The 17,045-nt window shown below is 44.9% G+C and overlaps 1 protein-coding gene across 2 annotated transcripts in view; it reads left to right on the plus strand.

Annotated features, from left to right (window-relative positions):
* ATF6 (activating transcription factor 6) overlaps positions 1–17,045 on the plus strand; it is a 73,476-nt gene that overhangs the window by 52,635 nt on the left and 3,796 nt on the right. For both annotated transcript variants that reach the window (XM_040073208.2, XM_040073209.2), the window contains exon 15: positions 2,866–2,950. In XM_040073208.2, the coding sequence (XP_039929142.1) occupies positions 2,866–2,950 (85 nt within the window). The remainder of the gene's footprint in view (positions 1–2,865; positions 2,951–17,045) is intronic.

Raw genomic sequence — 17,045 nt, forward strand, 5'->3', positions numbered from 1 at the left:
TATTTTCATGCATCTAGGTAGGAGGGACTTTGAGTACCAAACCACGTGTCATGAGACTGAGGCTGAAGCTGCAGGAGCAGCAGGACTTCTGGAATTTTCTAGCACAGTGGAACAGGATTTCCATTGCTGTTTGGCTTTAGGGTTAGAGGTACACGAGGCTCTAAAGCTTTATTCCTGCTAGAGCCCTGATAACACTGATCTGATATGCAAGAAACCTCGGAATCCTTATTGCAGTTCCATGTGTTGTTGAGACTTACTAAATTAAGGTAATGTGTTCATGGCTGGATTTTTAGTATCTGTGTCTATTTTTATCTGTCTGTCCATCTCCTCTGGCTTCAGTGTCACAGAACTGCCGAGATGATCAAAAGCAAAATGAGAATGCTGAAGCAAAGGTCTCATTTGAAATACTCTTTCCAGGCTGATATTTTTCCAGTCATTCTGCCAGCAGTCTCAGGTCTGCTTCGTCTATTTAAACTGTCGTCTAAGTGCAGCTCCTGCTCCAAGCCAAAGCCATCTGTTGTTGGGTAATAGTTCTGATTTATTCTGTCTCTGGTTGACACTCATGCTGCTGAGCCAGATGCTGACTTGCAAAATTTGCTTTTATTAATTTTCAGTTTTATATCGTGTGTTAATATCACAAACAGTGTTTTAGTTTAGGTGGGTGGGGGTTTTGTCTACAGTTTAAAATTAGAGATGAGTGATAGTGTCCCAGCTCCCTCTGGGATGCAATTCAGCATCCTTCAGAATGGCACAGGACATTTTAGAAACACATTCAAACAGTGCTTCTAAATGTCTAGTATCTTCCAAATCACTAATCTGTGCACTCATTTCTGTGGCATAGAATTTATTATCTATTGCTTTCAAATAAAAGGTTTGGACTACTTCAAGACTTTTGGGTTTGAGGATGTTGTGGGTGGCTAACTGCGATTAAAATACCTGATATTCTACAGCATGTCCTTTGATTTCAATGAAGAATGAGGGTAGTTAGGTAACTTTGCAAGTTTGCACTAATTGCCACAATGCATATGAAAGATAAAGTTGATTAGAGAGATGGATAAATTTCACCAATTCTAGATTTATAAAATGACTCTTTATAGATGGGTGGCTTCCAGACAATGTGTGCATCTTATAAATTAGCTCCTGGTGGCAAATCTGGGTTTAGAGCTCTTTGTCTGTTATCTGCAGAGTTGGTGTTGAATCACTGGGAGGTTGTGCAGCAATTCCAAAGCATGCTTGAATGCAACTGTAAAGTCCTTGTGGTAGATCTTAATACAGTTTGTACATACAGTAAATAAAGGTGCTATTATAAGGCAGCATAAATGAATGCACCAGTCTTTAGATATGTTAGCAAAAAGCAGTTGCTACTTGTAATGACTCTCAGGTGATCATCTGTGCAGTACTTGTGGTTTGGTAGGTAATGATGGACTCTCAGAAGTACTGAAAAAAAGAAAAGAAAAACAAACCAAAAACCAGTATAAGCATTTCTTAAGCTCTGCTACAAGTAGTAATCAAATCATGGCAAGGGCATTGTTACAAAATGTAATTTAATGGACGTCTTATCTTTGGCCTGTTCCTTTGGGAGCGCTGGGTTTCAAGAGCAGTTTTTATGTAAGATTCATTTTCATAGTGAATGTTGTCTTAAGCAGTTCAAAAGTGAAATGGGAATTATTACATATGTGATCTAAGAATTATACCAGAGTGGTTTTGTAATTTTGGTACATGTTTTTTGCAGACAGTTATTTAAGTAATGTTTTCTTCTCATGGTCAGTCATTTGGTGTTTTGGGGGGGAAACTTTTTGATGGGAAAAAAAAGACAAAGAAAGTGATATTTCGGCAATGTATCTACAGAATATCTTGGTATATTTAACACCTAACTTAGTGTGTAACTCAGTTCCTTAAATCTTACATAAAACACTGTAGTGTTTATATTTTAAAATGGCAACAATACAGTTACCCTGACATTAATAAATTAATGTATCCCAAAGGAAGTCTAATTCAGTTTGCCAAAAAGATAACCTTGCCCTAAAGTATGAGATGTTTGTATGGGAAAAACATGGGAAAGCATGAAAGGAGAGCATCAAACTGGCCTAATAATATGGGAGATGCCTGGACCAAGAGCTTTTAAGTTCCGTTGGTAAGGGAAGAACCATATTTTTCCAGGCTGCAAGTTGAGCAGCTTGAGTTCAGCAACAGCAAAAGAGCCCTGAAGAGAGACTGTGTTTCTCCTTGCCGGCCAGGTCCATATCCAGAGCGCTTCCTGCAGATGCAGCTTCCACTGTCAGAGCCAGGGCAGTCGGTTTGAGCACTGCTGCCTTACAGCAGCATCCAGGAGAGATCAGATGCTAAAGCACTGCTTTGCCATCCAGCTCCCCTGAAAGGTGTTGTCAGCAGAGCTTGTGTTCCACACCCCATCCCAGCTCTGAGCAGGGCAGTCCTGCTGCACGAGGCATGTGGTGTAGAGCTTCACAGAGACAGCAGGATGACTTGCACAGAAAGTGTGCTGTGGAAGTAAAAGCTTCAATTCAGCAAGGTCCTTAACCACATGTTTAAATATCATTGAAGTCAAGTTAAATTACTTTAATCATATACATAAGCACTCTTTTGAATGAGGGCTTAATAGTAGTTTCCTTCTCTTTCCACATGATCAAGGCTTTTTCATATTCTGCTGCGTGCAATAGGGATTTCTTCTTGGTTACACAGCATAAGCAGTTGCTGTGACTTTTGGAAGACTCTCTCAAAAATACGAATTTTCTGAGCTGTTGTAAACAGTTCAGTGTGGAATGCCAGTAAGAGAGAGTGGGAAGGCATTTTCCCAGCTCTCTACTTTGAGAATAGATTTAACACATCTTTTCTGCTGTTTTCCAGGACCACCTGTTACTGCCAGCCACCACACATAACAAGACCAGGAGACCAAAGATGTCTATAGTGCTGCCAGCTGTAAACATCAATGGTAAGTGCAAAAGAAGAAAGAGAACGATAAGAGAACAGTTTCAGAGATTGTGCCTGACTCATACATGAAAAGCACACTTAGGCCAAATGTCTGTCATTACAGCTTTGCAAAAGAAGTCCAACTGATCGTTACTGGGGTTTAGTTGCCAGGGTCCCCATTGAAGCTGGAGTACTGGCAAATCCCCCTATGCTTGGTCACCCAGACTGTGAGGAGAGGTGGAGACTTGGCCAGCAGTTGTGCATTCTGGCTCCTTCAAGGGCAGGGAGGGTGTCATCCAGTCCTGGTGATTTGTTCCCAGCTGATTAAGGGTTACATGATGGGATTTAACTTCTCTAGCTTGGTGGCTCACAAAGCCCATGGAGACTGTCCTCATCTCCTCATTTGGGTTCCTCCTACGCCTGCTTAGCAGGGCAAATTCCTTGGCCTTGCTGGTTTGTTAGGATGCTGACTGCCTTCCCTGGCCTTCCTCAGCTGTTTATCACGCTGTTATACAACACTCAGTGTGAGTGGGACCTCTCAGCACTGCCTGGTCAGAATTACTAATCATCATGTTACGGTGCTGCAGGACAGCAGAGAAAACAGCTTTGCACTGGGGCACAGGCTTACCGGTGCACAGAAATGTTCTGGGTCCGCATTTGAGTCCCATATGAGAGACAGGACACGAACTGCACAAATATGTCATGAATTCAGATGGTGAGGAATTGCCAAGTTAGGACACGTAAGGGGGGCACAGGGTCACTGCCACACTCACCAAATGCATTGAGAGCCCTGGAGCAGCGTAAACTTTACTTTCTGAACAACTGTTCACATAATGCTTTTTTAAAACGTCCGTGTTTTACAGTACATGTGAATCATAAACCCAAATGTTATTGTTAAATCCCAGCATGCCGAAAACATTATCTGCTGATGTGAATTTCCATAAACTTAAGAAAAAAAGAATCAGTTCAGGCTTTCGGCGTTTTGATAATTGCACTTTCCCATGCAGTACAGCGGAGCGTGATAATCTGTACAGCTGTCCTAGGGGAATTTTTATTAGATGTATCAGAATTATTTTTGGCATTTATCTGCCTGAAACTGCCTTTTTTATGTCTATTACAAAAATCCTTTTCTGGCTGACCTGAATTACCACATGCAAGTGGGCACTTTATCACTGAAGTACAGACACTATTTCTAAATTACAAATTATTTCTACTTAACATTGTACTGAGTCCTGTTTTTACTTGAAATAACTTTTCATTTGTTGGAGTAAATATAATTTGGAAAATACGCATTAGAATCCAGTGACAAATCTTATCCATAAATAATGAAACATTGTGAAATTATATTTTCATCAGTTCTTCAGGATTTTTCTTTGGAACATCAGCATAATCCAGGAAATTTTAAAAAATTGTCCAGGGATTTGGGCAGAGATGTCGAAACAGATCAGACGCTAGAATAGCATTAAGTAAAAAAATGGCATCGAACACAGATTCCTCTGTGACACCCCGCCAAGCGTTGGGAAAAAATTTACAAGACACACAAGAGCCAGTTGGTAACTTGGCTTGATTTTTAATTTGACTATTGATAACCTGTAGGAAATTATTCCCTAAAATGTCCTGCCTGGAGAAGAACCCATTTCTGTCCTTTGAGAATATTGCTTCTCCACCCTGTTCTGTCTCTGTGGGGACTGGAGACGATCTGCACAAGCATCTGAGAGTTAGTTGACAACAAAGCTTTCCACCCAGCTGTCTGCCGTTCTTTTAAACCCAACTTAATTCCTTGTGCACCTGCAGAGAATTGGCTGCTGGAAAAGGACGAATCTCCTTTGGAGAAATTGGGAAAACTTCCAGCAAAAGAGCTTGTCCCCTCTTTATTTGTGCCTCAGCCAGATGTCTGTACAAGAAAGGAAACCTTTTCTACTGCCACTGCCTTGCCCTTCTTTTTTTACTGCCACAGCCCTGGCAGAGGAGATGACAAGAATGTAAGGGAAGGGGTCTTTGTTTAGAAGGTTTTTCAGAATTTCATCATTTTCTTCTGTGGGGTCTTTTTCTGTGTACTAAAGTTTACCCTTGACACTTTCCAAAGATGAAATACTTGACAGGGCAGTTGAGAACCAGCTATTTGGACAGTCTTTTCCCAGCTGGACAGTCACTCTTTTCTGGTCACACTTTGATTGTTCTGGTGCTTTCTGAGGTCCACTAGAGACTGCCTTTAGCTGGCTTGAGCCGTTCCCTCCACTGGCTGCAGGGATAGAGAACAGGCATGGACGATGAGTATGGAGTAGAGTGAGGGGTCCTCTGCTGTCCTGTGTGGCTCTGCATGGTGGTTCCTGACGTGGCTCTGCAAGACTGATCTGGCAGTTTTCACCAGTGTACAAAGCAGAGTCAAGGTTACAGCCTGAAGGGTTTCTGGGAGGAAAGTGGGAAAAAGAAAAGTGCTGTGAAGTAGTGGCAAATGCCAACAGACAGTCTTGTAATTGGTGTGCACGTGTACATGTGTACAGTCAATAAGATGGAAGTTTTAAAGAAGATATTGTACAGGGATCAGTAACAGTGATAACAATAATAGCAGTATGTTATTAATTTTCTAGATGAAAACTTGCTTTCAAGTATTCAGTTGCTCTGTGCTGGAAAAGAGTAAAAACAGCCATTGCCTTATAACATTGTGCCATGTGCTCCTCAGAGTCAGCCTGAATCACCCAAGCCCCTCAGAGAGCATTAGGATAGAAACAGATCCTCACTGTTCAGCTGCACAGAAACATATTTGCCTGTTTAAATATGTTTAATATGTTAACATAAGTTAAATAGGTTTAATTTTTTATTTTTTTTTAAGTATAGGAACTTATAATACATTGGTACACGTTAGTCCTCCACCTCTTACTCCCTTTTCATTCTTCCCCACTGGTCATAGCTCCTTTCCAAGCTCTCTGGGCCATCCCCGTGTTCACAGTCAATGCTTGCTGGCAGCTCTTCCTTTTGTGCCTCCCCAGATGCTCTGGCAGCCCTTTGCCCTTGTGCCATATCCCTGCTGGCTGCTGTCCCGTGGCACAGCTCTGCCCTTGGCACCTGCAGCCAGCCGTGCCCAATTCTGGCCTGCCTCTGCCCAGTGTCGAAGCCCCAGCATTGGTGAACACATGCAATACTCACATAAAATCTGCCTGATGGTACCTAAGGACCTCAGCATTGCTAAGCCTGGAAGAAAAAAAAGCAGAACTGGGGAGTCCTAGTCCCGCTCTATGTGGTTTTGGAGGCACTGTAGATGTGCCTTCCTGAGAAGTCACTCCAAGAAGAAATATCTTGCAGTTTCTCATGGGAACGAAAACAAACTGCAATCTGCTGTTAAACTTGTTTTCAAGCAAGTCATGTTTGTTATGCTGGATTGCAGCTATTATTTTAGAAATCTAACTATGCACTTGAGACCAGTTAAGTCTCCAGTAGGTTTCATTCCTAAATTTGCTTTTATTGTAATTCAGAATATTGTTGGCTCATTACATCGAATCCAAGTTGACATATAGGCAGTGACTTTCTTGAAGTTTAAGTGAAACCATCTGCCATTAGCCCTCTATTTATTTAACTGCAGTGGGTTACAACGTGGATCTTTGGATCCGAGTAACCTGTAGAGAACAGCGTAGCTGAGCCACTCTCCCCACCCTGAGCACAAGCCTTCTCTGTCTGCAGCGTGCCTGCAGCTCTGCAGCCCAGCACAGCCCAGCAGGACTGCTCTGGGCAGCACACAGGAGTGAGGACAGGCAGTGCCAGAGAGCCAGTTTGGTCCAAGAAGGCCCTTTCAGGAATGCAGTTCTCCCTGGGATTAGGTGAGGGACTCTCACAGCTTGCATTTGCTCTTGGTAGGAGCAGCTCTAAGTGTCTGTGCAGGTGTGCACTCACCAGCAATACTGGTGGCCTTAGCAGCAGCACAAAGACCAAAAAGGCCCTTTTTCTTCTTAGGATCTCTGTGCAGACACCTCCCTTTATGTGAAAGTCCTTCCATCATTCACTCTCTTTGAACTGGGGGTTGGTGTCTGCACTCTAGGCCAAAACAAAAGTGAGAGACCTGATGAGAAAGCCCCTGGTGAGATCTAAGGCTCATTTTCTTGGAATTAGCAGCCATGACAGAATTTTTTACAAGTATTCTGGGTAAGTCCTTAGTCTGATGTAGCCCAGTGGGGCTTGTCTTCAGTCTGCCTTTGAGATAGCTGTTTGTGTGCCTGACCCATGATAACCTCTGTGTTTCTGGGTTCTTAAGGAGCCCTATTCTCCTAAGGGGTGCTTTTTGTCATGAATCCAGCAGCCAAATAACCTCCCAAAGGCAGAAATGGAATGGAATGTTGACTTCAGCAGAGTCCATGTGCTCTGTTGTGTTGGCCAACTTCTGATTCGTGACCAGTTCCATCAGCTTTCCTTCTTGCCATCCATCATCATACTGATGTAACAGACTTCAGAAGTGCTCTGAAATAATACATGCTCTAATTTAAAAAGCTGAAAACAAACCTAGTGGTAAGGCTTTTTGATCAAAACTGGAGTGATTTCTGCCATCAAGCAGCATGATTATTTGCATGCAGCTACAAAGAATCTCCTTTCAACGGACAGCCGTGTGCAAGCAAGTCACAGATATCCCTGGCTGGTAGCAAACTGTCTGTGAAAAGTCTGTAAGGGAAACAGAACCCACACAGGCTGAGGAGGAGAATAAAAACAAAGGCTCTTTGGGAAGTGACAATGGTCTGTAAGTTCCCATGTCTTAGGGTTGAATAAATAAAGTCTTCAACTTCCTCTGCCTTTCAGGGTCAAGCAAACAAAAGACGCTGTTTCCTTTTTTCAGAGCAAGAAACAAAATTTGTGGTCAGTCATTGAGGAAGGTCTAAAACAATACATATCTGACTGAACAGCAGCTAAAGGTTATGGCTTGACATTTTGGGAATCCTCTCTCATGCTTTGGGTAGTTCCAGAGCAGTTTCCAGGAGGGTGATGGTCCCTGCTGTCCATAGCTGTTTTCCTTCATTGTCTCCCTGTGCCTAAAAGCCAAGTCGTGGTGCCCGTGGCTGCCTCTCTCAGCTGCTGTCCTTGGCACCAGGCTGGGAAGCTCATGCCACTCTACCAGGTATAAAGGACACATCTCTTGGTTGCACAAGCATGAGCAATAAAGATACTTCCCTCAGTGTTTCTGCTTTTTATCTGCATTTAGCAGAAGGTGCTGAGAACTCAGCACGGCCCTACAAGCTGTAGCATGTGACCAGAAAGCTCTGGAAGTTGTGCACGTGGGATTAGAACCTGGATGTGTGGTGAAAGAAGGGTGACTGCTAAGATTTTTTGGGAAAGTCAAGACTGTCAAGTTCTTTGGACAGGATGTAAGGAAATACACCTGAGAACATCTCCGGTGCTGTCGTTCCAGTCATTTTGGAGCTGCCATTCTTTTGCTTCTTGAGCTGCCAGATGAGGAATAAAAGTCATTTGGTGAATTTTGAGGGAATAATCAGAGCTGTGATTAGACCTCACTGCAACAGCTGATTCCTGAGCCTGGGCTGGGACAGAGGGAGGGCCATGGACAAGCAGCATTTACTGTGGTTCTCATGTAATTAGGAGCATTTGCCAATGTCAGAGATGTGCTTCTGCTCCCGTGCTTGTGTAAAGCTGTGTCTTAGAGGTCAGGATTGAAATGATGGCAGAACATTGTTTAACAAGGGATTTTAACAACAAATTTTAATCATTTTGTAAGATGCTGCTATTCATGTTTCTGTTCTCAAAGTCATATAGAAGTGCAGTTTGTCAGAACAAAATATTCCCTAAAACCTTGCTGCATTTCTTTGAATCAGAATTGATCATTGCCTAGATTAACTCTTAAAGAGAAGTTCTCAGCAGCTTTTGTTACCTTTGAAAGACTTTGCTCTCCCCAGCCATGTTTGTTAATAGATGTCTTTGACAGAAAGGAGGAGATTAAATTATTCAAAAAAGTATGAAAAGTAATTCAAGAATCTGTGCACAAAAGTAATGGAATCTGTGTCACTTGAGTTCATGTTTATTTATTTAGACAGGAAACGATCAAGAAATGAAATCATGAAGGCTTTTATTCCCTAATGACTTTTCATAACGAGCTGTTTACCTAAATTGCTAAATGAGTAATCTATTTTTATGCACTTGAAATAACAGGAAGGTTATTTCAGAGGATCTTCAGTGCCTTTTGCCCCTTAATTAATACAGAGAAGAGTATCTCATGGGTTTTTTGCTAGAGCAGGCCAAGCCCCAGTGTGCCTGGTGCTCCCTGTGCAGACAGGGTAGCTGCTGCAGATGGCGTTTTGCTGGGAATATGCCATTCGCCAAGAGGGCAAGAATTAGTCATAACTTAATTGGACTTCATACTTAGTATTTCCAATGCCAGTGTTGAGTTATCACGGCAGATTGGTTTTTCCATAGGAATGACACACTGCTGTAAAATTCATAGAGTGTAATTAAAAAGGAGTCTGTGCCATAGGCTGGCAGCATGGATGCCAGTGTGGAGTTGCAGAGTTGGTTTGAACTGAGCGTGTATGTGTCTCCTGGATGTTTGCTAGCCCTGGATGCTGGTGCTGCTGTCGATGTGTGCTCAACCAAGGTTGACAGAGAGCTGTGCTGAGAGCTGTGCTGCCAAGTGAAGAGGTTACTTTCACCCCCATCCTGTTGCCGTCCTGGCTCCATTGTGCTATGTGCAGCATGTCATTCTAGCCTCCAGCCCAGCCAATCTGACTTAATATATCTTCAAATGTTGTAAATTCAAGATTATATAATTCCTCATGGTGTGAAATTATAGGTGGCAGACACAGGCCAACTCTGATAGCTCTTTATTTCTGCAGAGATCTGAAGCATAATTATCCATAATGAGCTCACCCCATGAAAACATGAAAAGCTGCAACAGAGCTGGTAGAGGAGGTTCACATTTATGAGTTCTGTCTTGAGGACATCACTGAAGTAAACCTAGAGAGTGATGAAAACACAGCAGTCTGAGAGGGCCTGTTTGAGTGTTTGGGTCAATCTCTAAGGAGACTCCTGCCAACAGGGCTGGGAAGCTTTTCCCTGCTCCTCAGATCCTTGGTCTGTCCTCCAGGCTTCATACAGCCCACCTCACCCCTGGTGCTTCCTGCTGTGCTTCCTGGGCAGCTTCTGGGCTTGGAAAGTATTTGAAAAACACATCCTGAGTTCCTGAAGGACATTTTTGCTCATTCCCCACTTCATTAAGTAAATCGTCTCCCTCCGTCCTGCCTGAGTCTGCAGCAGCTCCAGAAGAAGAGGCTGTGCCATATCCCTGTCCAGCACAAATGCCTTCTGGGTGAATGTGGCTGAAGAAATGACTGCCAGCCCCAGCTGCCCCTCTGCGTGAGAAAGGAGCACCCCTGTCTCAGAGCAGGACTCACACTGAAGCTGTGGATCTCCTGTTGCTGTGGCTGGGAGACAGAAATGTTTGCAAGGGCTGTCTCTCTTTCTTAGCCTGTGGCGTTCAGACAGGCTCTGCAGTGCTTTCATGATTAACAGACACATGCATTGAATCACAGAAGTGCATGTGCAGGAGGGTGCTCACCCCACACAAACGGGAGATGGTATTTAAAGCACCCTTCTATAAGCAAGAGCTGATTGCAGTATCTAAATAAATGAGGAAACTTTATGTGTCCAGGTGAGACAGGTGAAAAATTCGGCCCACTCTTTGGATTCCATCCAAGTTATAAAGACATTTCAACTGCAAGGGCATCCAGGCTCTCACTGGCATTTATTCTTAAATCAGTGATGCACTTTAATACCAGGATACCAGTGATGCTGGGTGATAGGCAAGGTCCATGTCAATGAAAATGTGATGCTGCCTCCTGAAAATAATAATTAAGTCCAGTAGTTATCAGTAAGTGCCTACAACTTGAAATGCTGCAGTTCAAAGGTAAGGGATAAATAAAATAGGAAAACATTAAAGGAGAAACTAGTGGGGTTAAAATGCTGGCAAATGAAGATTGATTAAAGATTAAAAGCAAGCATCTTTACAAGAACACTAAAAAATCTGATGAGCTTAAGTAGCACATTAAAGTCAGTTCATAGAAATAAGATGATATCTTTTAAACAATGGGCATTGTAGCCAAATGGGGGGGGGGGGGGAAGAGGATAATTTCTGGCAGACTAAATGTCAAACCATAAGAAGCTGAGCCAGAAAAAGATACTAAGCAACAGCATGCCTGAGGCATAAAAAAAAATAGTACAAATATTTTTCAGAGGAAGGCTGCCAGGGAATCTCTAGTGCCTGTAGAGGACCAAGGTGTAAAGGAGCACTTAAAGGGGAAGTCATCACTGCTGAAGAAAGGAGTAAAGTGTTCTTGTGCTGGTCTTAACCACTGAAGCTGTATAAATATCAGGAGAATGGCAGGTGACAAATAAGGCAACCTTTTTTAAAAAGGCTTTAAACGAGGTCTCAGTTTTGCACCAGTTGGCAGAATCTGTGAGAGCTGAGTGTGTCCTGGCACATGGAAGAGATTGGGAAGAGCACAGCTCCTGCAGAGGAAAGCCCTACCTTAGTGCTCCATTGGAGGCCCCAGAGGGAGAGTGAGTGAGGATAAGGGTGGTCTCTTCAGCACAGTAACATACTGAGTGTCCAAAAACCTGGAAAAAGATGGTTCTTTGAGACTGCTGAAAGGAAGCAAGCTCTTGTGAAGCAAGAGGTCAGGCTCACTCATGGACTAGCGTCTCTCTAAAAGGTGGAAATAGTTGGTCTCATTTTGCAGCGAAGGGGTTGTTACCAGTTGGTTCACACACGGGTCTGTGCTGGGGAGATGCCATGGCTCCCAGTCCCTGCTGCACTCACAGGGAGCAGTGCCCTTGTTCTGGGACAAGCCCTCCAGCCCCAATTCTTGAAAGAAGCCTTTACTGGAATGCCTTTCCAGGCTACTCTCCTGTGTGCAGTTTTATGTCTTGTAAAGTGGGTAGGTCTGGATTTGCAGGCAGCGTGGGAAGTTTGTTTATCCTTTTAGTGCCTCCCAAGTGGGCATGGGATGGTTCTGACTAAGGGCATTGCTCTTCTTCTAGCCTCTTTCCTTCACTCCCAAGAGTTTTCTGTGCAGCAGAACTCCTTACCCTTGTCTTTGTTTTCTCTTTGGGTTTTTGCCTCTTGTCATTAGCTTTGCCACAGCTGGTTAGATTTTAAATATGGTTATCCTGCAGCAATCCTACTCTGCCAACAACACACATATGCACAGCCAGAGCTGTCAAAAATGTCTCTGTTTTTCCAAGAAATTCTCCATCTGAGGGACTTCTAAATGAGGTGCCTGTGGGGGTCAGCCCTGGTGAGTCTGATCTCTTTTCGACGTGACCGCTGGCTCCCTCTCCAAAATGAGAGCAATCACACCGAGTCCACACTGGGCCATCTCCTCAGTAGCTCACGTTCTTTCTCTTAGAGGGAAGTGATGCAGCATGAAAGAAGATTGAAAGGGGAGGTGGGCAATCCAGTGAGAAATGGTCCCTGGGAAGAGCCAACTTTTCTTCCCTCTTCCTGAGTCGTCGCAGTCTGGAGCAGGTACCGCAAAGCACCAACTGGCACAGACTGGCCACTGACCGCGCTGCTCTCAGGGGCTGCTGACCTCTTCCAAAAACCACACAGAGCTCTAAGCTGTGTGCAGGTGATGCTCCTCGCCCACAGCCAGTGCCAGTCTCTCTTAGTTACTTCAGAGGCCCCAGAGAGCTTGTTTCCTCTGGTTTTCTTCCTTACCCGTCGTGCCTGTGTATCTCTCCCTTGGATAATCCCTGACATCACTGATGTAGGTGTAGGTTAGGCATGAAGAGGGGCCCTGTCTCCTTGCTGTCAGCTCACGGCTTGTCAGGGTGACTTTGATGGTGTGGATTCAGTATTTCTGTACTCCTGGAGATGCCTGGCTCACAATCTGAGAGGTGGTAGGAGACCTGGAGACTGAAATGCCAGGATCTTACTTAGCCTGAGCCCAGGATTGAGGACAGCTGAGTTCACAGAGAAGAGACCACTGCAAGCGCTCTGTTTGGAAGTAGTTCCAAGTGGGAATTTGCTTTTAAAAAGGAGTTATTTGGGTCCCATTATAACTTTCTCCCTTGCCTTAAGCAATCCTGTCTAACAAGCCAATCTGTAAATGTTTTAGCAATCCTGCTGCATTGTTGCAGTGAGCATATTTTTAGTCTGTAACACTGCTTCATTTATATACTTATTTGGGAGTGTATACCAGCCCTTCAGATGGAGACGCTGTCCAGATGTGCTGGGTAGGACAGTCAGGGCTTCTCAGCGGAGATGAGGTGGAAGATTGCAGCAGTGACAATGTGGAGAAATCCCCCTGAGTTATGTGTGGGGACAGCTGCAGCACTTCAGCAGGCCCGTGCCAGAGTGCAGCTGGTGCTTTCAGCCCCTGAAGCTCGCACTTTCTGAGCCCTGCTACCCTAAACATAAGCTCTGGATTGGGCCAAGGCAGGTTACAGTAAAAACTATTTGGATAATTAGGTGCTAAATCATTGCTAAAGCTAAACTTTATCATTGTCAGCTTGGTGCAGCTCACACGAAGCACCTAGATGCTGTAATGCGTTAGTGGCTCTTTGAAAGCTGCCCTAGTTTCTGCTGCTGTGAGAGATGGGCCTGCAGAAGGAGCTCCAAATGCAGATTAATACTGACACAGACTGAAAACTTTCTCTTTAGAAGGAATTGTGGAAAGTACAGAGAGCGAGTAGCTGTTCAGCAAAGATGGCTTTAATAGACTTGGTGGGTTTGGATCACCTTACGCAGGGATGATTCGCTGGCTCCTATTTTAACATTAGTTAAACTGGTTCCATGGATAGCAAAGTCACCCTCTGATCCACCCCCTCCAGGAGGGGATGATTCTCTAGCCTTATTGACAAAGACAGGTCGTTAAAGGGTGAGGCAAGGGATTGCCCTCCCTATACCATCCCAGGAGCAAAGACATGTAGTGTGTGGCTGGTAACACCTTAAATATGTGTTCAGTGAGCACAGCAGATACAGAGCCAGGGAGGTTCTGACTGTTTTGAAGTCACCTACTCAGAAAACAGCCAGTAGATGCACAGGTTATCTGCTTCAAAGGCAGCTGGGGCCTTAGAAAAGGGCCTGAGGACTGAGGACTTCACTGAATGATAGAGTATTGGTCCCATAGAGTATTTCTTGTGGTAATGCACTGTGATATTTCCCAGAGTAAGGTAAAATTCATAGTTCTGGTAGAATAAGGCTCAATAAATGTACCCTATGACATGAGTGCACCTTCAGAAACCTTTCAAGCACCTTTTCCATTGTGTTTAAAACAGTCCAGCAAGCTCAGGTGGCCTTTCAGGGGAGCTCTGTTTCAGTTTCACTGCAGACACCAGTTTTCATAATGAACATTTGCTGCAGCAAAGCTTTTTGGGGAAGATGTAAATAGGAATGGATAAATTATCAGAATTACATCTTCTTTAAGACAGATATGTCCATAGGACCAAACAGCCTGATGATATGTGTAAAGTTGAAGTCTGTGCAGACAGTTGACATCACCACTTGTTCTTATTAATTGCAGAATAAAAGTTTCATTGTCTGCCTTTCAAACCCTCTGCCTGTCTTCTGCCTTTCTCTGAGAGAGCTTCTCCCATAGAAATAGGTGCTCAAACTCACAGACATTTCAACAGTCAGCTGATTGATTGATTGATGTCAGTGCTACTGAGGAAAGAAGGAGCTTTTTGGTTTTATAACCTTTTCAGTAAGACAGTTTTAAAAATCTAGTGCTTCAAATCTGAAGACAGTCTTCCATCATCCTCAGTAATTTGTAGCAATAGTTAATGCCCTCAGCCTTATTTGGTTTTGCTTTGGACTACAGACTTCAGCTTTCATCTCTTGGATCTTGCAACATGATTGTTTTTAGAGGGAGAGCAGCACTGGGAATTAGGTTTCTGTTCCCCAGACCGAGCTCTCCTGGGAGTTGGGTACAGCCTGCAAGAGCCAGCAAGGCTCTTTGGGAAAGTGCAGTCAGAGCAGCAACGCTTAGCACAGTTACCTTTGCTATTAATTTGAAATAGTCAATCATCTGAAGCATGCCTTTTAAGCCTGTTAACAAATAATTAACTGCAGCACAGGCTCTTGGCCCAGCAAGGATGGCTTCTTAAGCCTGAGTCTGCACTGTGTGAGAAACTGTTCTGAACTTCAGAGAGGAGCAATAAACCTATTTATAAATCTGGACGCCTCTACAGGAGATCCATTCCTGTGTTTTCACTTACATAATCCCACAAAACATCAGTCGTAGGTAGTTCAAGACAGGAAATCAGTAAACTTTGGAAATCGGTAAGCTTTGGGAATCACTCGGTGTCGGCGTTGCCCTGGGCCATTGGGCAGCTCTGTGTAACGCACGCTGGCAGCGCTGACCTTCCAGCCTGGGGCTGTCGGTTCTGCTCCACAGGCGCCCTGCTGCCTGTGCTGTGCTGGAGGGGTGGTGGCTGTGTGCTCAGGCAGGGCAGTGCAGGCTGGCCTGGGCACTGGTTACACACACTGACCTCTCCGGGGATCAGCCACATGCAGCTGGTGAGCTCAGTGCTGGGCACAGCCCCTCTGGAAACCCACCCTCTGCCCCACTGCTGCCTCCAGGTGTTGGTACTGCACAGGAGGGGAAGGGGAGAAAGCCTAACGAGGCTGGTTTTGAATGAACTGACACAGGAATCACCAGGAAACATAGTTTGCTTATTCTGGGAATCAGATCAGGCCATGGATTCCAGTGGAGAGCCCACAATTCCAGGTACTGCATTTGGGGAAGGTGCTGACCACAGTCATGGGCAGGCACTTGCAGCTCACAAAAGGGCAGGGCCAGAGGGACCAGGAGCGAATGCAAGTGTCTGTGGAGCTGTGGTACCCAAGGGCCTGATTGCCAGCTGTTCCTCCAGCCTTTCCTTAAAACCTCATCATGGAGGTCCTCTCATCTCCCCAAGGTACTTTCATCCAGGGCTTGTATTTCATTATCGTTAGAAATTTGGTCAAAGTTAAGTGTTTCTCTTGCAGTCGAGCTGTTGTTTCTAGTCCTGTCGTTCTGCTGGCTTATCCACAGTGATCCTCTGCAGCCCTCAAGTACTGTAGTACTTCTGCCCTGCCCCATTTTTACTCATGTTTTCCAGCTCTGGCCGTGGTTGAAATGCATTCTGAAGATGTTGGACAGATTCTCCCTTTTATCAAAACTGCAGTCTCATCCAATCTAGCCACTCCAAGGTGGTTGGAATCTCTCCAGTTTAGCATCTTCCAGAAATCTAAGTATGTTGTCTATTCCTCATCCAGATCATGAAGCAGTTTAATGGCATGGAGCTGAGGACAGAGCAATGTGGAATCATTTTTTTGCAATGACAGTGAGCTTCCCAAACAGGGGATTGTGCCAGCTGCATTCAGGTCACGTTTGCCTGTTGTTTTGCTTAGACCATCACATGGGTGTTCACAGAGCATCAGCCCTTCCCTGGGCTGGGGTGGGCTGGGGGTCCCGGGGTTGCCACCACTTTCAGACCCCTCCTTACAACAGAGCTGGTCCAGGTGCCTGGCAGCAGCACCAAGCAGGAGCTGTCTGTGGGGAACATCCCACCTCCTCTTCTGTGTCGGTATGGAGCTAATGGTAATGAGGAAGGCTGCTGGAAATGCAGCATTGAGTGGGCATTGAGCCATTCCCACTGCTGCCCTCGTCCCAGTGAGGTCAAACCCTTTGCAGAGGCTTTCTGCAGCTGTTCAATACCTTCTCCCCAAAAAGGGTGAAGTCAAATGCCAACTTCAAACCTGCCTTTATCTCCTGGGCTAACTCACAGGTCAAGGGCAGGATTTGGGTACTTTTTGTGAATGTCTGTGGGGGGTGTGTGCATCCCCTGTGTGCATGCTGGCCATAGAGGCTCATCGTGAGCTTCATTCCTCCCAGCTCTCTCTGCTGTGGTGGGCTCAGAAGATGCAGCCCCTCTTGCCCTGGGGTAGCACAGCTGTGGTTTACTTAATGCTGGCACACTTTGTTGGGAAGGAGCTGTGTCAGCGCAGGGATAGAGGGATCCCAGCTGGCCAGGATGTGCTGGACTGGTTCCCCAGTGCCACCAACACAGCTCAGTTCTCTCCCCTGCCTTGCCTGGGCAGCCCTTGGGATTGCTATTCTCTTCTGTCTTGTGCCATGCCCAGA

The sequence above is a fragment of the Hirundo rustica genome, chromosome 9, assembly GCF_015227805.2.
Source record: "Hirundo rustica isolate bHirRus1 chromosome 9, bHirRus1.pri.v3, whole genome shotgun sequence".
NCBI classification, from domain to species: domain Eukaryota; kingdom Metazoa; phylum Chordata; class Aves; order Passeriformes; family Hirundinidae; genus Hirundo; species Hirundo rustica.